The sequence below is a fragment of the Penicillium argentinense genome (genome assembly GCF_028826775.1).
Source record: "Penicillium argentinense strain IBT 30761 chromosome Unknown utg000005l_segment0_segment0, whole genome shotgun sequence".
Classification (NCBI taxonomy): domain Eukaryota; kingdom Fungi; phylum Ascomycota; class Eurotiomycetes; order Eurotiales; family Aspergillaceae; genus Penicillium; species Penicillium argentinense.
The window spans coordinates 5,808,977-5,832,875 of NW_026622664.1; the positions used below are offsets into that span (position 1 = coordinate 5,808,977).

The 23,899-nt window shown below is 51.7% G+C and overlaps 8 protein-coding genes across 8 annotated transcripts; 6 read left to right on the plus strand and 2 right to left on the minus strand.

The window, feature by feature from the left end:
• Window positions 1-261: 261 nt before the first annotated feature.
• On the minus strand, window positions 262-2,513 carry N7532_006978 (Zn(II)2Cys6 transcription factor; the record flags this gene model as incomplete). Its single annotated transcript, XM_056619471.1, has 5 exons — window positions 262-303; window positions 352-1,653; window positions 1,741-1,772; window positions 1,824-2,392; window positions 2,443-2,513. 5 exons carry the CDS (start codon window positions 2,511-2,513, stop codon window positions 262-264), a joined length of 2,016 nt encoding a protein of 671 aa, XP_056475630.1.
• Window positions 2,514-3,203: 690 nt separating this feature from the next.
• Window positions 3,204-4,272, plus strand: N7532_006979 (Short-chain dehydrogenase/reductase SDR; the record flags this gene model as incomplete). Its single annotated transcript, XM_056619472.1, has 2 exons — window positions 3,204-4,099; window positions 4,155-4,272. The coding sequence occupies 2 exons, from the start codon at window positions 3,204-3,206 to the stop codon at window positions 4,270-4,272; spliced, it is 1,014 nt and encodes a 337-aa protein (XP_056475631.1).
• A 1,155-nt stretch (window positions 4,273-5,427) lies between these two features.
• On the plus strand, window positions 5,428-6,561 carry N7532_006980 (SGNH/GDSL hydrolase family protein; the record flags this gene model as incomplete). Its single annotated transcript, XM_056619473.1, has 4 exons — window positions 5,428-5,754; window positions 5,810-5,901; window positions 5,956-6,473; window positions 6,530-6,561. The coding sequence occupies 4 exons, from the start codon at window positions 5,428-5,430 to the stop codon at window positions 6,559-6,561; spliced, it is 969 nt and encodes a 322-aa protein (XP_056475632.1).
• Window positions 6,562-7,013: 452 nt separating this feature from the next.
• On the plus strand, window positions 7,014-7,848 carry N7532_006981 (SDR family NAD(P)-dependent oxidoreductase; the record flags this gene model as incomplete). The annotated part of the gene is made up of 2 exons (XM_056619474.1): window positions 7,014-7,308; window positions 7,364-7,848. 2 exons carry the CDS (start codon window positions 7,014-7,016, stop codon window positions 7,846-7,848), a joined length of 780 nt encoding a protein of 259 aa, XP_056475633.1.
• A 1,004-nt stretch (window positions 7,849-8,852) lies between these two features.
• Window positions 8,853-10,356, plus strand: N7532_006982 (uncharacterized protein; the record flags this gene model as incomplete). Its single annotated transcript, XM_056619475.1, has 3 exons — window positions 8,853-9,117; window positions 9,167-9,441; window positions 9,505-10,356. 3 exons carry the CDS (start codon window positions 8,853-8,855, stop codon window positions 10,354-10,356), a joined length of 1,392 nt encoding a protein of 463 aa, XP_056475634.1.
• Window positions 10,357-13,215: 2,859 nt separating this feature from the next.
• Window positions 13,216-19,254, plus strand: N7532_006983 (uncharacterized protein; the record flags this gene model as incomplete). The annotated part of the gene is made up of 3 exons (XM_056619476.1): window positions 13,216-14,206; window positions 14,262-15,011; window positions 15,695-19,254. 3 exons carry the CDS (start codon window positions 13,216-13,218, stop codon window positions 19,252-19,254), a joined length of 5,301 nt encoding a protein of 1,766 aa, XP_056475635.1.
• A 497-nt stretch (window positions 19,255-19,751) lies between these two features.
• N7532_006984 (putative acid phosphatase) lies at window positions 19,752-21,680 on the plus strand (the record flags this gene model as incomplete). The annotated part of the gene is made up of 6 exons (XM_056619477.1): window positions 19,752-19,841; window positions 19,889-19,901; window positions 19,966-20,022; window positions 20,139-20,304; window positions 20,363-20,697; window positions 20,758-21,680. 6 exons carry the CDS (start codon window positions 19,752-19,754, stop codon window positions 21,678-21,680), a joined length of 1,584 nt encoding a protein of 527 aa, XP_056475636.1.
• Window positions 21,681-21,809: 129 nt separating this feature from the next.
• N7532_006985 (putative short chain dehydrogenase/reductase) lies at window positions 21,810-22,756 on the minus strand (the record flags this gene model as incomplete). The annotated part of the gene is made up of 2 exons (XM_056619478.1): window positions 21,810-22,155; window positions 22,200-22,756. The coding sequence occupies 2 exons, from the start codon at window positions 22,754-22,756 to the stop codon at window positions 21,810-21,812; spliced, it is 903 nt and encodes a 300-aa protein (XP_056475637.1).
• Between the last annotated feature and the right edge of the window lie 1,143 nt (window positions 22,757-23,899).

A 23,899-nucleotide genomic window follows, 5' to 3' on the forward strand; every position in this document is an offset into this window, starting at 1 on the left:
AGGAATTGGAGAGATCAGAGGGGCATGCCAGCTGGAGCTGAGCTTCACGTGGCGAACCGCCTCAATCGGGTGGGGCGCAGGCGGGCCGCCGATCATACCAGGTCCGAAATGTGGGAGCCTATGTTGTACCCTAGAGGATGTTCGTGCAATCCATACAATCCCATCATCAATTCGCAAGATGATACCATTGGCAAGTATATCTTGCACAGAAACCCGAATACAATTCTGTAAAGTTACTATCAACTGTCGGCCCTATTACCATCACTTGGTGATGTCATTCTGGAAGAACCGATCGAGTAGAGACTGCCGAGGTATTAGGATGTAATATCTGAACCGGACACATCTACTTACCCAATCGACTGCCTCCGATCCATCAATCATGTCCGACATAGACTCCATATAGGGAAACTCGGCGCCTACCCATGGATCGATCTCAGGCTGAGCAAGACCCATATCCTGCATGATATAGAAACCTGACTGTTTCTCAGTGACTTTTCGAATCATCAAATCAAGAACCACCGATGCAAGATGCGATTGAGGGGGACAGTTCCGATTTGCTGCCCAAATCTCCCTTGACATTTGAAGCGCGCGGAACTTCTTCGCTGTAAAACTCTCGCTGCCTTCGATTTGTGCGATCTCTGGTGCTTCCGATTCAATCTGGATGGAAAGATCCAGACAGACAATCATGGCAGCGAGGAGAAAATCGTGCTCCGTCAATGCGGTAATCATCCATCGGTCTTCATGCAGTCGTCCTCCCGGAAGCGATGCTTTGTAGATATCTGCTTGACGAGAGAGGATCTCCAGCGCTGCTTCTAAGCAATAGCGACGAGAAGGCTCGAATTGTGAGCTTTCCAGGTCATTCCGGACGTATCTCCGGTGGAGGACAACAATGCCTTTGAGGTAAAGCAGCTCTAGTGTACAGCGTTCAAGAATGATATCTGACGAGTCCATGAAGGAGTCTGAAATGCTCCGCCGTTTCAGCACATCCGGCACTGCTTCGTATACACTTTTCATTTCGTGGCTCAATGCAAGGATCGTGCTGTAATCTGGAGATGCGAGAGGCTGAGTATGCATGACGATCTTCTTGAATATCCTCATGATGCCGGACTTGACGATTCCATAGAGCATTGGTGTCACCTCGGATAACGGTCGTGAGGGAGGGACTACGTCCATCTCAATTGAGATATCGGCATCGTGTAAGTTGCTCGGAAGCTTGGCGTCGCAATATTCTGTCGGAATCATGCTTGGTAATCCCATCTGAAATGAAACCAGAGCATCGATTTGGAATATGTGAAGCCAGACGCGACGTCGTATCTCACCGTCAAAGGCAGAGATATTCTGCAGTCCGTCCGGGTCGCGGTGATAGCCCATTCGGAGGGCGAGTCGAATAATCGTGCCCAGCTCGAGCCATAGTTGATTCGTTGAGCTAGTTGCGTTCATGAATCTGCTTTGCAGATACAAAAATAGCGCCTCGATTGAGTATTCCTTGGCTGTGCCATATCCCCTGAGATGAGACATCGTGCAGTAGCTTGTTGAAGGACTTGCGGTGAGGGGATCCCTTGAACTGAGTCCGTACCTGGCCTGGCCTTGCCGTAGAATGTCGTCGCGACACTGAGGATGGAAAAGAGGAGGGCAAGCCAGCGGAATGATGTGCTTTGCGGTTGCTTCCAGAATTTTTCATACTGTATACCCTCTCGTAAGCCATTGTCATTGAAATATCTTCATTCATATGGTACTTACCTCCATGCGAAACTTTCCATAGTGTACGATTCCTAATGTTAAAGGTAAGCGGGGCCACGAAGAAAGGCGTCGACAGAACAAACCTAGAACCATGTAACGAGAGTTGAAATATTTCGACAGCAGCATATCGGACACCGGCTGGGCTGGTAGGACTGTCAGAACATCAGCCATACTGATTCTATCGCATGGGCCGAGATTAAGGCTGATATCTAAATCGGGACTCAAGCCCGGGTCATCACTGCCTGAGGGCTCACTGGGAGTCTCTGATTCTGAAGGTAGATGTGCTCGCACAAATTTGATGTCCTGGAGGATCGACATCCAATGGCTTGGTTCGGTATAGAATGCTTCACCGTTCTGATCATGCAGGACAGGCGGCGACTCCTTCAGCTCTGAGAATGCGGCATGGTTGTTCACTGTGGGATCGTCTGGCCGTTTATGACTCGAGACCATGTTCTTAGAGGATTCTTTCGCTGCATTTGGCGGGCCAACAAGTGAGGAAACGAGCTTCTCAATATTCCTTAGTCGATCATCCAAGTTGTTCCGTGCGGGTGAATTGACTCTGTTGCGATCGGCATTTGAAGCATACTTGCAAGAAGATGCGCGATTTCGCTTCAGACATTCGTCACATGGTAACTGGCGATTGCATTTTAACCTGCGTATTCGATCAGCGGCGACCCTGGCCTTTGAGGCTCGCTAGATTACTTTCGCGTGCGACATGGCTCACAGGAGACGGGCGGCCGGTTTCGTTTCCCGATTTTTTGGGTTTTGTCCATGGTGTGCTTCGGAATCCTATCTGGATGACATCGGAATAGTTGGATTTGTCCGCTGGTGGAAATCTGCGTTCTCAGCCTCGCAGGGGATACAGAGTCACAAAGGGGAGAGCGGGGCTACGGAGATATTATATCCGCGGGTTTAAGCTTAGCCCTGCGGGAGATGATGGCGGCCACAATTGCAATGCTCACTTTCCAATTTCAAGGACATGCCTGAATAAATTTCCATTTTTTATTTTGTATTTTGTATTTTTTATTTTAATTACAGTAATTAAAAATAAGTCGCCCAAACAGTCTTCTGAGCGATCAGCTGAACGGTCACCTACCTGGCAATATCGCCACTTCTAATCTTCTACGGGATGCTGGGAAGCTTCAACAAGTGATATGGATATAAAATCTTTTCTTATTTCTAAGTGATTTTCGTCTCTCCGCGGTGTTGGATCAGTCAATTGAAAGTAGGGCACTAACGTAGGCGAAGAAGGAATGCGAGCTCTGGCCATTATAGCCTTGAGTATCCGCGCGAGGCTTATCCCCGCGGGAACTGGACTCCGGAGACATCACGGAGACTACCAAAGGGATTACTCAACACTCACTCTTGCTACATATAAAAGATTTCCTCTCTCAAGAGAATTTATAGTCATTCAGCAGCTCAAAATATCACAAGTCACAACGCAAGTCTCGACAAACACAACCATGGCAGTGCTCTCCACTATAGAGGGCCTCTCCTCCAGCATGATCTCCTCCATCTTCATCCAACTCCCCGTCCCAAACGCCGACCTCACAGGACACACAATCATTGTCTCCGGATCCAACCAAGGCCTCGGCTTCGAAGCCAGTCGTCACATCCTCCGCCTAGGCGCCGACCGACTCATCATGGCAGTCCGCAACATCGAAAAGGGTGAGGCTGCCCGATCGGAGCTACTTCAATCCACCGGTCGTGAAGCGAGCACGATTGAAGTCTGGGAGTTGGATATGGATAGCTACAGCTCTGTCAAGAGCTTTGCTGCGCGGGCGGCAACCCTCCCGCGTCTTGATGCTCTGTTGGCTAATGCTGGGCTGGCGACAGAAACCTTCAGCATGTCTGAGGATAACGAGAAGACGGTCACCGTCAATGTGGTTAGTACGTTCTTATTGATCGTGCTGTTGCTCCCGAAGCTCCGCGAATGTGCTTCGAAGTACTCGACCATCCCGCGCGTCTCGATTGTCAACTCAGCCCTGCATTATATGGCGCCGACGAAAGAAATTGAGCCTGACCGTGCTGGGAAGACCATATTCGAGCGGCTGAATGATGAGAAGAGCGCAATTATGGCGCTCCGATATCCTCTGTCGAAACTACTCGTGCTGTTCGGAGTAAGGGCAATGGCCGACCGACTCGAACGAAGCAACAAGCCGCTAGTCATCTTGAATTCGCCGAATCCCAGCTGGTGCAAGTCGCAGCTGATGCGAGAGTCGTCGGATAGCGTGGGATTCCGCGTTGGAGAGCGCCTGATTGCGCGCAGCACTGAGATGGGTAGTCGTGCTTTGGTGCATGGGGTGTTGTCTGGGAGGGAGAGTAGTGGCCAGTATCTGGATGATTGTGCGGTCAAGCGGTATGTTTCATTGCCATTGCCTTCAGCCTCGAGTTCATTGCTAATAATTCCATAGTCCATCATGCATTGTCACGAATGAGAAAGGTGCGAATATCCAAGAGGCGTTTTTCAAAGAACTCATGGATAAAATCGAGGCCATTGCGCCTGGCTCGGTGGCGAGTGTCTCTGGGTGAGAGGAATCATGCTGGGCGAATTCTGGGCGTTGCTGGAACCGATCTCGGTGATAATCGCTGGCTTAGTGATAGTATAGTTTTGTTAATGTAATACTTTCGGGTCTTCGTCAAATGTTCAATTTTCCCAATTTTTTCCCAGTAGGCACTAGTAGCCCACGAGCCTCCTTTGTCAAAAAACTTGCCGCTCTTCCGTGAAGGTGCCAGTCTTGTGTCGCATGCGGGGCGCAGATGCAGGGCATAGCGCCATCTCATCTCGCTCAACTTATCTCCTCGGGACGGAGTAGAGAGTACTAGTAGTCTCTTCACAGTCAAATGATCTCTGAGACATCGCAGGTCGTACAGAGGACTAACCAGCTTCTGCTTGGCGGAGTGCGCCGTCGGGAATCCTTTCTTGGCTGCACAGTCAAAGAAAAGTGAAGTCCATTTTGTGATTTTTCGACGGCTCCGCGGGACTAATCCCAGCTGTGTTGATTTGCGACCCCTGGTGCCTGAATGTCGGCCACTCAATAGAGTTGGACCCTGAATTTGGCTGCCTTGCGATAAGAAAAATTGAGGCTGTGGAGTACTAGTGTGTTAATTGGGGTTGTTCTGGTCCGGCACCCCGACGCTGTCGAGTCGGAACCTCAGCAAAGGCGCTAAGGCCTCTGAGACATTCGGCTCGATGGCAAACAAATGTGCAGCTGTGCTCTGGAGAGTGCTCTGTACTAATGCTGCCAGTGGTAAGGTAGATACGACGCCCGAGATCTTTTGGGGGGAGCTGGCCAAGCCTAACCGGGTCTAGTATAGTGTCGCCCGTGGCAACAGCCCAGCCCAACCGGTTACGAACTAGTCAAGCTGGATATGGCGATGAGCACATCGCTCGTGATTCCAGTGTCCTATCATACCATCACTTCCCGCCGCGCCTTAAATTTAGAGAGAGGCTTAGCCGGCGCATCGTTGCTGTCCGATGGATAGCGACGGCAGAGGTGCACTCCTGAGAGGCCCGGCGGTTTCTAGAATATCACTTTTCTCAGGTCCCAGCAGGACAAGGCAGAACTGGGCAAGTGATTGCTTTCCTTTTCTTATCTCGACTGCGACTGTCTGTTTTTAAGGTTATCACAAGCCGCTTTCAATGCCATCTGCCTCTCGCGCGTCCGAGAATCTTCTGCAATCGCTATGAGGCAGCTGGCGCCCATCCGCTGGGTCGCCCAGGCCTGTCTGCTCTGCCTGCTCTGTCTGACGCTGCTGTCACCATTGACTGTTGCCCGCTCATTTGCGCTGCCACTTGGGGTATCTTTCGATACCCGGGGAAATGAACTCACCACGCGGGCAGACGATGAGAAATTCCTGCTGAGAATCATGCCTCTCGGTGCGTCGATCACCCTGGGCTACAAATCCACCGATGGCAATGGCTACCGAGAATGGATTCGACAGCAACTCCGTTCTGAAGGCTGGCCGGTGCAGATGGTCGGCAGCCGACGGTTCGGCAAGATGCGTGACAATGTAGGTTCTTTCCCCTGCACGGTGCACGAAACGAAGGCTGAATAATTCTTTCTAGCGCAACGAGGGCCACATCGGCTTCAGAATCGACCAGTTATCCAAAAAGGCTGAAGAGACTATCCCCGAAAAGCCAAACCTGATTCTCATCAAGTGTGTTTTTGATCCCTATACTTTCATTCGTGCGAAACCTAACCTACCCTCCAGCGCGGGCACAAACGACGCCCTACAAGACTACCAGATCTACTCTGCCGGCCTTCGCATGGGTAAGCTCGTCGACAAGCTGTTAAGCAGTATCGACGGAACGACCATCATTCTCTCCACGCTCCTCCCAAACAAGAAAAAACCGGAGAAAGTCGAGATCATTAACGAGCAGTTCCGCGACCTGGTCGCATACCACCGCGCAAAGAATGATCGGATCGTCCTAGCTGATATGAGCAAATTCATCACAGCCGACGAACTGGTCGATGGGATCCACCCAGACGATGCCGGGTACGAGCGCATGGCCTCGGTCTGGTGGGCGGCGTTCCAGACGGCGCAGAGCGAAGGCATGCTGCAGAATTTCAACTACACAGTCAGCGCGCTCAAAGAGAAGAAGCTGGACGACAATACGACCGACCCAAACCTGCCGGCCTATTCTGCACCTGCTCAGCCGACGGTGACGGGAGGGCAGCCGCCGTTTGGTCGAGTACAGATCTGGGTGCTGGTCTCCCAGATATTTTCTGGTAAGTTTTCGATTTTTTTGCTCTTCCGAATCAATGGAAACGCTGACTAGATGCAGTCTATATTGGCTTTTCTACTATGTATATGTAACGATAGAACAATGTCACATCATACCGTTCAATAGAGCCTTAAACAGATTCACATGTCCAGTAGCAACCGTTGTACCTTTGAATGATGTTTGTTTTGTTGAGCGCCAGCAGCTTGAATCAGTCCTGTCCATTCCGAAACGCGCTGTGTCTCAGCAACAAAGCCTTACCCGATCCAGGTAAGCGTATTTTCTCAGCCTGGAGCTATCACGATTGGCTGTGTATCTACCTGTGGGGCAGAAAATGCAGCTAACGAGCACCGTTTTCCCAATTAGAACAAGGCTGTGAAGGGGCCAATCTGTGAGTGTCGAAAGCCTCGGATTCTTGATCATGAAAAGGGTCGGACTTGGGTATAAATAGGAGTGAAATATCGCAGAAATTGATCTTCTTTCCATCTCATCGCAATTCTTCCTTCTCTTCCTTTCATCTTCATTCCATCTTACTCACGTATCTACAATGGCGACAGATACCCTTGACCTCCAAAGCAAAGTAGCCATCATCACCGGCTCCGGCAAGGAAACCGGAATCGGCGCAACTATTGCATCAACTCTAGCACGTAACGGGTCCCTCGTGGCAATCAACCACATCTCCGAGGCCAGCGCACCGCGTGCTGCGGCCGTGGCACAAGCTATCTGTCAAGCAGGCGGAAAGGCGATTGTTGTTCAAGCGGATGTGTCAACTGCCGAAGGAGCGCAGTATTTGGTCTCGCAGACTCTTGAGAAGCTTCAAGTGGACCATATTGATATTCTCGGTTTGGTTTTTTGAGTCATTTTGACGTTCATCGCTAACAATTTACTGGGTCACAGTCAACAATGCGGCGGGCGGTGCTCCCCATGGAGTCTTGCAAGCAACTCGCGACTCCATCGATGAAATCTTCTCAACAATCGTTTACGCTCCCATCTTCATCCTTCAAGCGGCAATCCCTCATATGCCTCGCGGCGGCAGAATCATCAACATTGGCTCCGTCGCATCGAAGCTTGGCATGGCCCCCATCGCCATCTATGGTGCTGCCAAGGCTGCTCAAGATGCCTTGACATATTCCATGGCGATGGAGCTGGGTCGCAGTCATGGTGTGACTGTTAATACGGTGGCGCCTGGGCCGGTGAGCACAGAAGCCTTGCCGAAAGAGCAAGCTGAGGCTATTGATCGAGCGATGTTGCCGATGACGAGGGCGGAAGAGCGGGTCGGTACGACTCAGGATATCGCGGATGCCGTGTTGCTTCTTGTTTCGGAGAAGAGTCGTTGGGTTACTGGGCAGTTTATCTCTGCTTCCGGTGGTGTGGTTGGATGAGAAATCAATGTTGTATTATCAGGAGCGAGTGCTTTGAAAATGAATTGCATGACTGCCAGTGACATAGTTAATAAAGCATATCACGTGATATATTTGGTTCCTCATGCAGACTTTACCAGTGAAATCCGAGAGCACGTGGTAAAAAATTAATGTGATTTATCACGTGATTCATACCCCTAAGATTTCCTTCACGTCCGTATGACTTATTTTGAGAACAAATCATTTGTGTAAGAGTTCATATTTTATCTAAACTGCTTTTGTGATGAAAAGGGTTTATTTTCGTCCAATGTATGGCATGATATATTCGGACGGATCATGTTGAAACCGGGAATATATCTAATACACTTGCTGTTGTCCTCTTTCGCCAAAAAAGGCATAGCAATGCAGTTGAAACTGCATCAAAGCTGTTGAGTTTTCAGCAGTCTTCAATGCCGCTGAGGCCATGAGGGCTACTATGCCATCCTCTCTGAGTCGCACTAGCCTTATACGGTAACGAGGACCTTCGGGAATTGTGTATAGCATACTTCCACTCAGGGGTTATCTTAGATCATTAGACATCTTCAATATTACTTCATTGCTGGCTTCAGCGATTCCTTCCAGATCCTATCCCTCAACTCAACAGAAGCTACTTCCCCCGATTCACCTGCAGTGTGAGGTCTCATCCCATACCGACTTATGTGATTTATCAGACTGAAGTTTATGCTTATCTGATATTTCTACTGATCTCTAACTAACTTGATTCAGCTGATTATTAAATCGAAGTTCACCTGATCTTGTAGGCTTGAATTTATCGGACAAATATTAAATCCAGCTAGAATCTATTTGAAATCTTGGATTTGTAGTAAGCTAGCTGTCTTCGAGTGCTTTCCATCTCTATCCCACATCATGGATGATAGTGTCAATGTTACTTTGGCCCCCACTTCTCTCCTGAAATAGCCCGAGGCTCGCGCTCTCTCATCTCCCTCTCACTCACATTTTCACCCTCGCAACGCCTTGCATGGAGTATGGCAAGCGAACGTGGTCTCACATTTGTTAATGCTTCAAACCTCGATGAATTTCGAAATGAACACGTTCGCCGCATCGTGCGGAGACGCGTGATGCGCGATATTGGCAGAGCGCGTCGGAAACAAAAGCATCCCGCTGTGGTCACTTTCGTCTGGCAACAACTGATTGCTTCGACTGCGCCGGTTTCTCTCAGAAAACCATGTTTGGATTCTCATCAGCTGCCATTTGATACAGACCCTCGCGCCCGCGAGCTCATTCATTTCAGTACTGTATTCGAAACTTTCTATTTACAGCTCATGACTGATCATCCCAGTGAATTCCGAGGCCGAATATAAATACCGGCCATTTCGGAAAATCTGGTTTTCCATGGCGCTGACCGACCAGAGCGCGTTCACCCTATGTATGGCCAATGCTGCTATGTTCCTTGAGCAGACCCGACACCCGGAAACCTTCCGGTATGAACGCTGCGAAGAGACTTTGAGATATTATGGCCGATGTGTCGAGCAGGTGACGGATCGATTGTCAGATCCAGTGGATAGTACGAGCGAGGGGATCCTCACTACTATCCTTGGTCTGATATGCCACGATGTAACTTAACTCTCGACATCATAAGTGTACGCCTGTGGACCTTGGCTAATGATATGACAACAGCTATACGTCGGCACACTTTCTCGCTGGGAATATCATATTCGTGGACTCGCTGAAATAGTCAGGATACGAGGTGGGATTCACGATCTGCCTCCCAACATCCAGCTATTCGCTTGTTGGTTTGATGTCTTGGGATCGGTGGTTCAGGACCTGCCACCACGATTGCCAGGATTTTCTGCTCTTTTAGAGCGTTCCTTCAAGTCTGCCGGTCAGCAACCTCGATTATTGAGAGATACAATCAAAGAGATCAGAACATCACCCATCGCTATCAGTATCCTGGTACCGGTACTCGAAAAGGCGGTAGACCTATTCAACTTTGTTAACAACCAATACCTTCAACGAGGATTCTGGAAAGCCGAAGATGACACAAGTCCAGTAGAGCTCATTGGTACTCTCACCCATGAGCTGCTTGCATTGCCGCGCGCAGACTACTCAAAGTCGAACGGATACGAAGTTGTTCGTGAAATGACCCGTCTTGCGCTGCTAATCCTCCTCTCAGGACTGAAAGCAAGCTATGGCTTCAGTGCAGTTGAGATGACAGCACTCCAAAAAAAGTTTTCTTGGCTCACTCTTGAAATTAGAAAGCTTCACGAGGCTCTCCCATTTCAGCGCCTACAGCTGTGGTGTTTCCTCGTTGCGGCCATTCTCCATCCGGTGGGCACAAAGAGGAGTCTATACCTGGAGCAGATCTCTTTACGAATGACTTCTATGAATGTTCCCAATGGATATGGTGCCATCCAGGCTGCACGAGATCTGTTATGGATTGAAGTTCTTGCATCAGGAGACGAGATCACGTCTCTCGTCTCCGATATTGACAATTACAACTCGGGCAAAGACTGGCGGTTCTTTACTTAAATACTGGATACACAAGAGTAGATTGATTCACACTATGCGGCACAATCGAAAGAAAATGATGAAAATTAGTGCGTGATCATAGTGTAGCCAACCAATGTCCAAAAATCTGCCAGTAAAATCCTCATTTCGCACGTGGTCATTGAAGCATGGAGAAAATGCAGAATGCAAGGTCTAGACTTGAAGTCAGATTCTAGAATCAAGCGAATGCTTTATTGACTCCTCGAGACTGACAAAGAACAGTTCCCAGAAAGATGGGTCGATCGAGTTCATCGAGATCTGGACCCCGGTTGCCAGTTCGATTATCTGGGGTCGTCGTCGCAATCCCTGCCAAATCCCCCGAGTTTGGACCTGCCCCAAACAAAAGAGAAGAATCGGTCTAGAAGCTCGAGGGGTCGTCAGAACCAAACCTTTGAGTGGATGTAAACCACCCTGGTGGGAATTCGGTCAAGCGTCCTAGGGGTGAGTAAGAGCCGGGCGGTCAGGGCCTGGCGGGGCAAACAACGTGCGTCGTCAGACAACCAAAGAGCGTAATGATTCTGAGCTTTGCTGTAGTCAGTGGAGTTATGGCTGCCAATTTTAATTTTAGCCGCGTGCGCAAGGCGCGTTTCACGACAGTCATAGATTTGGTTGTTTGGTTCACACGGTAATGAACCCTATTCTTCCCATCCAAGTTCGCCTTCAGGCTGGGGATGCATTATGGCAGATAGCGTGTACAGACTATACACGGTAGCCGGTAGCATGGGTGCTGCAAAATGGAGGGAAACGTGCCGAAGCCCTATCGTGGAGCCCAGGAACCACTGGCAGGGAACCAAGAAACCGGAACCAGGCCTGATATCGAGACCGAGAGTAGGCACTGGAAAGGCCCTTTTCAAAGGGAGCCGACCCGCAAGTGAACCATTGTTTCCCAGATACCGAGGGAAAAAATAGGAGGAAGGCCGGACTTAGTGTGCATGTGTACTCGGGTCGACAGATGTGTTTAAGCATTCGATGATCGTCTGATTATTGGCGGCTGGTGCACGCCACAGCACACGATCCAGCCGAGTCTATTTTTATTCTATTAGCCATCAGTATGGACTGCGGTGAAGATGCAAAGTGTATGTGGCAGCGAGGCGCAGACTGCAAACGCAGGCGAAGACGTTGGGCTCAGCCTCTGGTTTAGAGCCAGTTCTAGTGCGGGCATATCAAACGGGAGTCTCAGCCCTAGGTGATCGTTGCTGGAAAAGGGGGCAAACCCGGCAGTCGATCCAAGTTTAGACTCCTCGTACAAAGTTCTCGGTCCGCGATCCACTGCATGTGTCGAGGCCACGCGGCTATGATTTCACCCGGGGGTTTCTCTCGCGAACGGCAAACTGCTGACCGGGCAGGTCGCGTGCTACGAATGAAACTGGGTCAGTTATTACCACCGCAGAGCCTTGCAGGTGATTTACTGGCGTAGTCCCGGTAAGACTCGTGGTGAAGCGAGCAGAAGAATGCAGTCGCAGCTGGAAGTGTTCCCGTTCATTGGCAAATTAGATCGGCCGAGTTGACCTCATTGGGAAAGGCCTGTCACGTGTGTCGGACATCAGCCGCCTCGATGGGAAAGACATTTAATGCCGATTAGTCATCGGTGCTCACTGGCCGGCCCATTTTTGATGGTTCCCGATGGGTCAACATTGTCTCCATCGAGGTTCCAGGCGAAGAAAAGCTTATTGCTAGTGTGAATTGAATGAGCCCTACGAAATCGGTTTAGATACTCCAGAACGGTGAACCTCTGTGGTTTTACCGACCGGGGGGCCTAGACACATGCTCGGTGTTAAGCACGTACGGGAGACGAAAAGAATTCCAGTCTCATGGAAAACTCTCAAGAAAAGGGAAAACATGTCCTTTCATGATGAATCTGAGTGACGACGAGGAATGAATGGAGTTGTTCAGGGTCCAATCTAGATTCTAGAACTGGAGCTGTAGGCGTGAGCGATCGGAACCACGATGCTCGATACTTGCTGGGCTAGCGGCGCATCCGCTGTTCATGGCCCTCCCTTTATGGATTCCGATGTCCCACAGCTGAGACCATTGAGAGGGTACGGCGCCGCATCGTTCGGCTCGAGCGCGGTGCTAGAAGGTTTCGAAGTTTCGAGTATCGATGTGAAGATCCGGAAATCCCGCTGGCGATTTTTTTTTTCCTTTCATCCCAATTGTTGTTCCGAGTGGATTGCCGACGTTGCTGTTGTTTATGCGAGGAATGCTGGGCGGTCGAATGCGGCAACCGTTGTTGATGGGCAGATTCCTCGATAAACACACAGCCACCGGCGTCATCCCAGCCTGGCAGAGGCAGCGAGTCCGGCGCCAATGGGAGGTGATGGTTCCTGGGGCCCCCCACTTACCTATCTTGGTAGGCGATTCGGGGGGAGATCGGATGGTCATTTAGATGACAGTAAATAGGATGAAATGTAGGAAGTAGCCGGCACAGTAAAATGGTCTATGAGATAAATCTACAGGATTCGTTTGAGACCAGTATCTCTATTCGATATCATTGTAGAGCATTGTATTGTTCAATTGTGCTGGGTCGAATAAGAATAGATGCAGTGGCAACGGGACCAATAGGAGGGCGCCAGGGGGCGCCCCGCTGAGTCAGCCCGGAGGACGCGCAAACCTTTCTGACTGAAGCGATCGCTCCCTTTTTCCCCCCTTCCCCATCTCGACCCATACACGCCCGGTTCTTTAATCAATCGGACCCCCTTCTAGACTGCCGCTCTTTTCTTCCATCGTTTTGCCTTCGTTCTCATTTAAATACAACCCTATCCCCATTTGATTTGAAAAGGGGACAAGGGTCTCGCTCCAGTCACACTTTTCACACACCATACACATCTACACCCGCCCATCATGGCTACCCTCGCTGAGCATCCGATGCAAGCGACCCAGTCGCCCATGCCGACCATGAACGCCGCTTATGATCATGACCTCGACTCCTTCATCAATTTCGACCAACTCGCCTACACATCCGCCGATCCCGCCCGCCCGAAGGTCGCCCTCGCCAGCCAGCCTTCGGTCGCAAGTACCGACTTCGGCTCCAGCGATGCCCGCAGTGCCAGCTTCGCCTCTAGCGGTCAGTCCCCCATGGCTTTCCAAGCGCCTAGCCACCACTACGAAGAGCACCGCCAGCAGACGGGTCTGCCCCCTGGGGCACTGTCTATGACCTACAATCAGGTCAACCCCATGGGCTTCGGCAACGCCAACCAAGGGTACGGGATGAACGGCGAGATGTTCCCGACACACATGAAGCGCGAAGATGCCCCCTTCGACTTCAACACCGCTCCTACCCGCAATCCTTCCGAAATGGACATCGAGTCCGACGGCATGAACAACACCCCTTACTACGTACCGACGAACCAGAACAAGAACCAATTTGTCGACCCCAACGCGCTCGGAGGCCATGAGCTGGCTCAGGCCGGTCCGTCCACGCAGGTCGGCCGCATGTACCCTGGTATGCATCAGCAGCAGGCTGCGATGGCCAAGGCGGCGGCTCAGCAACAGAAGCAGCACGAGATGATGCGCCAGCAGGTGCAGCAGCGTCGCGTGGAAGAGAGCCCCGGTGCTACCCCTAACCGCGTTTCCCGTCAGCCCGATCCTGTCGTTGAAGAGCGTATCTCTCGTCTGCTTCAGCAGATGCGTCAAAATGCCGTCGCCAATGGCGAGGCCTCCCCGACTCCATCTTCCGTTATGCCTCACATGGCAAAGTCGAAGAAGGATGAGGCCGACATGGACGAGGATGAGCGTCTTCTGGCTAGTGAGGAGGGCAAGAAGCTCAGCAGCAAGGAGCGTCGCCAGCTGCGGAACAAGGTGTCCGCCCGTGCATTCCGCTCCCGTCGCAAGGGTAAGATCACTCCAACGACTGAGTCGTCTTGAATGGCTTCACTAACATCTAATAGAGTATATTGGTCAACTTGAGAGCGAAATTGCCGCCCGCACCAACGAGGCTCACGACTTGCGCATGCAAAACCGCGCTCTCTTTGAGGAGAACGCCCGTCTCAACGACCTGGCTCGCATGCTCCTGGCCTCCCCCCACTTCTCCAACTTCCTGCAAGAGATGCCCGACAGCGTCGGCTCCCAGGTCCAGGCTCCCCAGCAGCAGGCCCAGCAGGCTCCCCAGCCCCAGCAACCTGCTGTGCCCAAGGAAACCAGCGCTCCTCGTCCCCAGGAATTCCAGATGCAGCAGAACCCCCAGGTCATGATGGTCCCCAACCAGGGCATGGATGCCTCGATGATGAACAACGGTGGCTGGAACTCTGGTATTGACATGAACTATGGTAACACTCCCGTCTTCGCTGTGCTCGACGTTCCCGAGGGCCCGGCACTTGACGTTGAGGTTCTGTCTGGCAAGTCGTATTCGCCGATCGAGATTACTGAGAGCTCGAAGAACGAGGCCCCCGTCCTCGACCGCCCGGAGAGCGAGGAGCCGGTCCAACAATCGGACATCGGTGTTGCCAACCCCGATGTTGAGATTGACGAGTCCGACCCTGCCTTTGCTCTCTTTGTTGATTCTCCTGCCCCTTCTGCTTCTTCCGATGTTCCTGCTTTCGATGGTGTTCAATCCGAGAAGGCTTCCCAATACGAGCTGGTCGTTGACCCCTCCGAGGTCAGCGCATCGGCCAAGAGTCGGTTCAACCAACTCTGCGCTAGTATGGAAGCTGCCTTCCAACGAGTGTTGACTGTCACCTCTCATCTCCAGTGATTCCCCCCTTTAGCGTCCTATATTTCTGATCCATCTTCTTTGTATATCTGTCTTTTTGGTCCCGGCATCATGTGTTTGATTATACATCCCTGTCAATTTTTTGGCTACATCCTGCGAGTGATCGGTCTCTTTTGTCAAATGTCCCCTCGGGAGTTTTTACGGCGCTCGTTTGTTTTTATACTAGGTACTCCCGGGTTGGGTTTCTGGGTGGAAATTTGGTAGCGGTTACTCGGCGCAATCGAGGATCAGCGAAGAGCTCAAAATTGATTTAAATTTCATATTTCATCAATCTGTTGGTTTGCTGTAGCGAAGTTAACAACATCGTAGTCTACCACTCACAGCCAACCCTACCTTCTACAGGGATTATATAGCTACCTCATCAACTAAAATACAATACTACGTTATATGAGGTACCCGGATGTAGTACTAGCTTTATTGTACTCTTGAGATGGTATCTGTTCGCGCATAGTTGCGCCGGGCGGTGCAGAACCCTTGCCTCCCAACTCGACCCGCAAGCCGCAAAAAAAGTTGTCGCCAAGTCCACGCCAAACACAACCTTCTCTCTTCACAGGCCCCTCACCACTGGCAGCGTCATTCTTTCCCCGGTCGCTGCTTGTCCCCCATTTCCAGCCAAGTTGGCTTCCCTACAAGCCCGCGGTACACTTTTTACCGCGGCTCTTCGCGCAGGCTCTCGCACGCTTCCCCAGACTGCCATCGCCTCAATCGATCGCGCCGCCGCATTTCGCAGCGTCACGCATCCCCAAGCGCCTGGACGACCAGCCACTGGACTCAGCCTTCTATCTCGCGCTCGATCGTCGAAACTCAGAAAGAAGCAACCGGCCGCGCCCCGTCCCGCACCTCTACGAGCCCGACAGCAGAAACTCGAAGCGGAGAGGCAGAAAGTCAAGCAGGAGAAGGAACACATCGCCCCAGACACGGTCGTGCTCAATACTACCCGAGCTAGTCGTTCGGAACTAGTCCTTGCCAGAAAATCACTTCTCGAGCGCGCGGAAGAATCGTCTTGCTTCTGGTCGCACCCAATGAAGTTCCACTGGCAGGTCTTGACGACCCCGACGGCGGACACACCTGGGACGTTTCTCAGTCTTCACTTCCCCGAGAAACGGTATATATTTGGGCAACTATCAGAGGGAACACAGCGAGCATGTGTCCAGCGTGGTACTAGGCTTAGCAGCCACCTCAATCAGATCTTCATCACAGGTCGAACAGAATGGGCAAACAACGGCGGGTTGATTGGCGTGATCTTGACCATCGCAGATGCAACAGCAGCCACGACCAATGCTCTCGAGGAAGCCGCCCGTAAAAAGCAGCAAATCGCAGCCCAACGCTCGGCCACTGAGGGTCCGTCGTATAAACCCAGTCCGACTCCTATGGCTCCCGTCGAGGCCTTGAAGAAGAATGCTCGTGTGAGCATCCACGGGGGGACAAATATCATGCACACCATGGCTACAGCCCGTCGATTCGTTTTTCGGAAGGGGTTGCCCATATATATGAATGAGTATAGCGCCGAGAGTATCGCAAAGGGACTCCCTGCGAGCGCTGAAGATCCCTTCCAGGAACCTACCTGGCACGATGAGAATATCAAGGTCTGGGTTGTCCCCATCAAGCCAACTGCTTCAAGAGTACCCTCTCCTTCTCGATCTCAGAGCCCACGGAAGCGGAGCTTAGATGAGTTCCAGGAGACAGTCGACCCTGGGGCACAGAAAACCCATGATGATCTCTTGAGGCAATCCATCGTTCAAGACATGTTCAACTCGACCTGGAAGATGGACGCTCTGCATGAGACCCCGCTCGCGGATGTGAAAATGCCCGCAACTCTTTTTGTGCGTAACCCCGAAACTAAGGACCTTGAAATCTACAAGGGACCGATACCTGGTGATGGCCAGCCTCTGCCTGATATCACTGTCCTTGTCCGGAAGCCTTGGCCTGGAGCAACCGTGGAGACTCTGCCAACCACCACTCCCTCAAAGGAGTCTTTGTGCTACATAGTGCGCAACTACGATGTCCGGGGCAAGTTCGATGTGAACAAGGCCCGGTCACTCGGAATTACAACTGGTGCCGAATTCTCAGCGTTGACGAGTGGGAGGAGCGTCACAAACCCGGATGGCCAAGAAGTCACCCCAGATATGGTCATTGGTCCTCCTCGTTTGGGTCAAGGAGTCGCGATCATGGAGGTGCCGTCTCCCGAATACGTTGAGGATATGGTCAATCGCCCAGAATGGAACTCGCCTGCCGTCACTGGCCAGCTAAAGGTCTTTTTCTGGATTCTCGGCCCAGGCGTTGGCGAACATCCCAAATTCCGTGAGTTTGTGGCGCGCATGTCGGAGTCCCGGCACTTGGTATCCGGCACGGACTACTGTCCGAACTACTTGGCTCTTGAAAGTTCCGCCCAGGCTTCGATTCGCTTGAATCGTCTGAAAGGTGATAATTACTCGATCCCTGTGCACGACAATGAGACGCTTCCGCAGCGCGGCGTCGCAGGTAGCCCCGAAGCAGGTGCCATCGATTTCCAAAATCTACCGTTCGAGACAATGAAGCCCGGTCTTATTGTTCAGATGGAGCCCACCTTCCAAGTGGACACCAACGAGATTACGAAGCCTGTCAACACTGCCATGACTGTTCGCATCCCGGCCTCGGTCACGCAGCGCCTTGACACCATCGCGAAGCGCACCAAGAAACCTGAATTCCAAAAGAAGCTTGCCGACTTCCGCGATGGTCTGCCTGGAGCAGACGCCGAGGTCATCGCCCTGGGTACTGGATCGTCTGCCCCATCCAAGTATCGTAATGTCTCTGCAACCTTGCTTCATGCTCCTGGCTATGGCTATTATCTTCTCGACTGTGGTGAAAACACTCTCGGTCAGCTGAAGCGGGTCTTCGAGCCCGAACAGCTACGTGAGGTGCTTCAAAACCTGCGTATGATCTGGATCAGCCATCTGCACGCCGACCACCACCTTGGCACTGTCTCGGTCATTCGTGCTTGGTACCATGAAGTCTACGGTCCTAATGCGACACCGGCAGCTCAGCCTGAGACCGACCTCGCCAAGATCCTTCAGGAAAAGCGCTTGGCCGTGGTTTCTGATGAAATGATGATCACTTGGTTAGAGGAATACTCCAGCGTCGAAAACTTTGGCTTTGACAAGGTGTTGCCTCTCTCCGCTCACCCCGAGGCAGTAGAGAACACCATCATCACCCGGTTCAGCTACCGCCAGAAACAAGATGGCGGTCCACCATTTGGACCCTTCGGACCCGACAAGATCAGCCTCAGCTTCCTTCAAGACTCCGACCCTCTTACTCCGCTCCTAAAACAGGCTACCGGTCTCAGTGATCTTCTCACTACCAAGGTGAAACACTGCCGTGGTGCTCTCGCCCTGTCCCTCGTTTTCCCGGATGGGTTCAAGGTCTCCTACTCCGGTGATTGCCGACCCTCTGACAAATTTGCCTCCATTGGCGCGGGATCGACTCTACTCATCCACGAAGCCACCTTCAGCAACGACATGCTCGGCTCAGCCATCGCCAAGCGCCACTCCACCGCCTCGGAAGCTTTGGAAGTTGCCAAACGCATGAATGCACGCTCCGTCTTCTTGACGCACTTCAGTCAGCGATACCAGAAAATTGCACAGCTCGACCAAAACCCCGTCGCATACAACAAGTCCCGGTCTCAGAATGCGGGCGAAGATGCGGGTCCAGGTGCGGACGCAGATATCCCCCTCGATGAGGAGCCGGAGCCAGAGCCAGCGGAGCAAGCAGCTACTCAAACCGCCCACTCACTGCTGGACGACATCAACTTCCCCACGCAGGACAGACCCAGTCTATCCGCTGACGGATCCCGCATTCCGTTGAAGAATGTCCCTGTCGCCGCAGCCATGGATTACATGCACATTAAGGTCGGCGATCTCATCTACGCCCAAGCCTATGCTCCTGCGCTGGAAAAGATGGTCGAGGTCATGGAGCAGAGTACGGCTTCCGAGGCCGAGCGGCAGAAGAAGCACCGTCAGAAGGAAGAGGAAGAGAGGAAGGCGGCGAAGATGAAAAAGCACTCGAAGGAGCGTGCTGCTGAAGCATTGGCCACGGCGGCTGCACTGGCGGCTAGTCTCGCTGCCGATGCTGAGAAGCAGTCTGTATGGAGTGCCGACGAGAGTGAGGATGGATGGGTGACGAGCGACCCGGAGTAAATTTATGATTCCTTATACCTGGATGCAGACTCAACTCTTTAGAGGGACTTGGAGGATTGTATTTATACCATCTATAGAAAATCCTTATCATCTCACATATTGATCATGGGCTGATTCTTGGGGTAGCCGTTTCGTGTAGTTTCTGCAACCAAGTCTCAACGTTTAAAAGCAAATTCAAAGACAGTGCTAGCATTGATTACTAGATCAGCTATGTTCCTGCGATTTTGAGGACCTTGTATTCTACTCTCTGATCCTATACTGCCACCACCCGTTGACTCACCATAGTGCTTAATCACTCACATTAAAATTTATTACTTCCTTCTGGTCCAATAATTATTTGAATATAACAATTGTATGAATTGTGCAGATTACACGTTTCGTCCTATCGTATACTTTGATGCCCCCACGCTCCACCCACGCCCCCTCACCGCCCCACGGCCGATGTCATCCTCGGCACCGAAGCTCCGTCCGATCTTCATCGACTCATCGCGCGCAGCATGACGAGCCTCCAGCCCCGCGAGCCCTACTCCCCCGAGGAGTTGGACCGGCTCTATCCAAAGACACTCAAGTTACAATTGGTGCAAGTGGTGAGTCTCCCACAGCTCAACAAGTCAATCCGAGCTAACCCGTGCAGTTCCTTCGTCATGGTAAGGAAGCTCCAACGCATATGCATGCCAACCGTTGAACCGATCGGGTCCTAATTTGAGCTAGGTGAACGCACACCTGTTTCCTCGCGCTTCCAAAATGTAAATTTCCTTGCTCTGTTCGGTGTGAACTGTGCTAATAGCTTATGAAGACAGGCTTAGCCCCATGTAACCTCCCTTCCCCGGTACCCTCGTTCTCCCGCGACCGGCTCGTAAACTGACGATTCAATTCAATACAAGATTGGCCGTACTGTGGTGTCGCGAGACGTATGGTGCAGATGGCAGCCAGTAACCAGGAGCTTTCCTCTTGGAATGGCTTCCAATGGCGCCGGAAGATGGAGTCCTTTGGCAGCAATGACCAGTCCATTGTTGCGGTAGGTGCTGGCGATGAGATTGAAGGCATTTGGTGAGTTTGAATGACACATTGTCCTTGAAGCTTTAGGTCTTTCGCTGATGAATTTTAGTCAACATGGAGAGCTTACGGATAAAGGGCGCGAAACTACGTACGCGCTCGGACGCCGCCTGCGCCATCTCTATGTCGATCAGCTTGGTTTTATGCCTGCGATCAAGAATGATGCGGAGGACATGTACCTGCGGGCAACGCCGATCCCCCGTGCTCTGGAATCCTTGCAGCAGGCGTTCTGGGGTATGTACCCGGCCAATGCGCGCACCCTGGAATTTCCTCCGCCCGTGATCGTTGCTCGGTCGGTTTCGGATGAAACACTTTTCCCAAATGAGGGCAACTGCCGACGATTCCGCCAACTTGCTCGTCTTTTCGCCGACCGCGCGGCGACGCGATGTAAGAATTGACCTTCTTTATCTCGCTAATCTTGGTGGTGACTGACACAGGTACTTGTAGGGAATGATTCCGAGCAGATGGCCTATCTGAACAAGCTCTGGTCCAAGCACATGCCGGAGGCCTCACCCAAAGTTGCGGTCGATGCGCATCCTCGCCTTTCTGGTATTATGGATACCATTAACGCTTCTGATGCGCATGGACCGGCTACCAAGCTCCCCTCTGAATTCTATGATAAGAAGGGTCGTGCCGTTTTGGATCGCATTGCCGTCGAAGAATGGTTTGCTGGCTACAATGAGAGCAACGAGTACCGTAAGCTAGGCATCGGTGCTCTCATGGGCGACGTGGTTGATCGTATGGTCAGCACTGCCGTTGACGGTGGCTGGCGCAGTGAGACATCGGCTTCTGGGTCTGGTAACCCTGGAGCTGGCAAGTCAATCAAATTCGCCATGAGCGGATGCCATGACACTACCCTTGCTGCGATTCTGTCGAGTCTAGGTGGCTTCCAGGATGGTTCATGGCCACCCTTCACCTCATCTGTTGCCATTGAACTGTTCTCGCAAGCCCCTAACAACCGAGCCGATGCTGGCTCAATGCTTGAGGAGTTCGCTAACCCGCCTGTCACTGCTAAGAAACCTGGTATGTTCTCGTCGCTGCTTGGTGGTGGCAAGTCCGTGTCTCAACAACTGGCCCCGTCTGAAACTGCGCGCGCACCTCTTGAGTCTTTCCCCGAGGAGACTCGCGAGTCTTTGCGCAAGCACTACGTCCGCATCCGCTATAACGACCGCCCGGTCACCATTCCTGGCTGTGCCGCAAACGCCGGGAACCACCTCCCTGGTGATGAGACATTCTGCACCCTGGACGCTTTCAAGGAGATTGTGGATAAATTCACCCCGAAGAGCTGGCAAGCGGAGTGTATGCAGAACCTCGGCCAGGGTCTGTTCGGCCCTGACGACAAGGAACGTATCACTGCTGGATTTAGATGATACGACACCCCACTTTTCCTTGCCTTCCCTTTTATTCTTTTGTGTTGAGTTTTTAAATGCAGATAAATTGGGTATGGTTAGGATGTAATTATTGCAGACAGTTAGAGTCCTTCCATGCATTAAAGACAATTACCGCTTCTTGGCCTTTTCTTCATCCTCCTTTTTCAGCGCCATCATTCGATCGATTGAGACCTTTACCAGTAACCAGCGAGGCATAATGTCAAATGAAAGCCCTTGCAACCAATGCCAGAAATAGGCCCACACAATCACCCGTCCACATCCAATGCGATTCAATCCAGCACTCGCCAACGTTCGTGCCTCGGGCGAAAACAGGCCCGGGGCAATATCGAAGCCCGCCGTGCGGACCTGTCCAACGCGCAAGCCCAAAACCTCCACATTGCGTTTCTCGTTCTTGCATTCGGCTTCGAGGGCTTTCGTAAACGAGTCGACAAACCCCTTTGTCGCAGCATAGACACTGATATACGGCATGCCAAACGACGAGATCGAGGAAACATTCACCACAACCCCCCGTCGCCTTTCTCCAACAAGGGCAGCAGTACCCTCGTGATTTGAGTCATGAACACAGCGTTCTTTGCAATCGTGGCATCAACCTCGTCAAATCTTAGGTCACTTAAAACAGTGTACGGCCTTGTCTCGCCACCAACATTATTCACCAGCACAGATAACTCCCCACCCTGCGCAGTGAGAATCTCACGGACTTCCGACCCAATCTCATCAACAGCACCGGTCAGCCCGACAACATCGCACACGACAATTTCGACCTTAGCCATTGGGAATTGCGCGTTGAGCCCCTGCACGCGTTTCTCCAATTTGGCCCGGTTGCGCCCGTGCAGAATAACATTGAACCCACGGTGGCATAATTCTTGGCAGAATCCGAAGCCGATTCCATCGCTGGCGCCGGTGACGAGGGCCCAATTTGCTTTGGTCCGGTTGTAGCGGGTGAGACCTGATGGGAGGAGGAAGGTTGTTGCTGAGCGGGTGAATTTGATGGTGATGTAGGCCAGAGTTGCGAGGCCGAGATAGCTGAGCGGTGTGTTCCAGTTTGAGAGGTTCATTGCGGAGTGGTTGGAAGAAGCTTTGTTGAGCTTCCATAGGCTATTCAGGAGGTTTGTAGGTGCGTAGTCGGAGTTGAAGATTTGCGGGATGGGATCGTATCACGATGATATCACGATGGATCAACACGGTCTTAACTAGATCGAGACAGGGTCGATGTCCAATATCGTCGTCGATCGAGGGAAATAGCCACAATGCTCCTTGATGATTGAATAATTGTCTGGTATGAAGCTTTTCAGTGAGTATTATACTTGTCATCCGAACTAGCGCATAGTATCTTTTATACTTGTCCTGTCGCGGGCGGTTTGGTCGGCGTCGGGCCGGCCGTCGAGCCGAACGCCGACTTCGGCCTGACGAGGGCCGACCTACTACCAAATCGATAGAATAAACAGGCCTAAGTAGTAGAGACGGCGTGAGATTGGGGTTTGAAGATTAGGAAGAGCGTTGATTGGCGGTCTTCAAACACGACCCAGTAAAAGTGCTACATAATCATGCCGACCGAGGAAATTGCTGGCCGGCGGACGAAAAGTCGGGCGGTTCGGAGCTCACAAGTGTAGTCTTTGACGATAGAACATAAGCCAGGGCAAAGAACTTAAACCCGAGTATAATCAATCTGGGATATTTCAGAAAACTTTTAATTATCGCATAGTCGGTTTTCAACAGCTATCATAGTAAATACTGTGAAATGCCCACATCACACATACCCGATTTCAGCCAGGAGCTTCTCCACCTGGCCAGCATTGCCATGGCATCAGTCTTGATTGATGAGTGGAGTTTCAAGGCAGAAAGGATTTTGAGCATTTCAACTGAGTATGACTCCTCTGTTAGTTGTAGCATTTATCTACGCGCAGTCGTGACTCTTTAAAATTCGTTTACGCCCTCTCCCTGCCCTAGCTCAACCCTCGACGATATAGCACACCGACCCCAAATAGCCCTCTGATGTAGTCCGCATTTGTAGTAAAACAGAGTGGAACAAGGTTAGCCAATAAAAGCCGCTTTAATACCAAATTACAGTGTTGCACTCATCAATTGAGGACCGTGAAGGTCAGCGGTGCCGTCCAGGTACCTTGGGGACCGAGGAATACAGCCAAACAGAACCCGCCATTTATCAGCATCATAGGGCAACGAGGCAGTCATTGGACGGG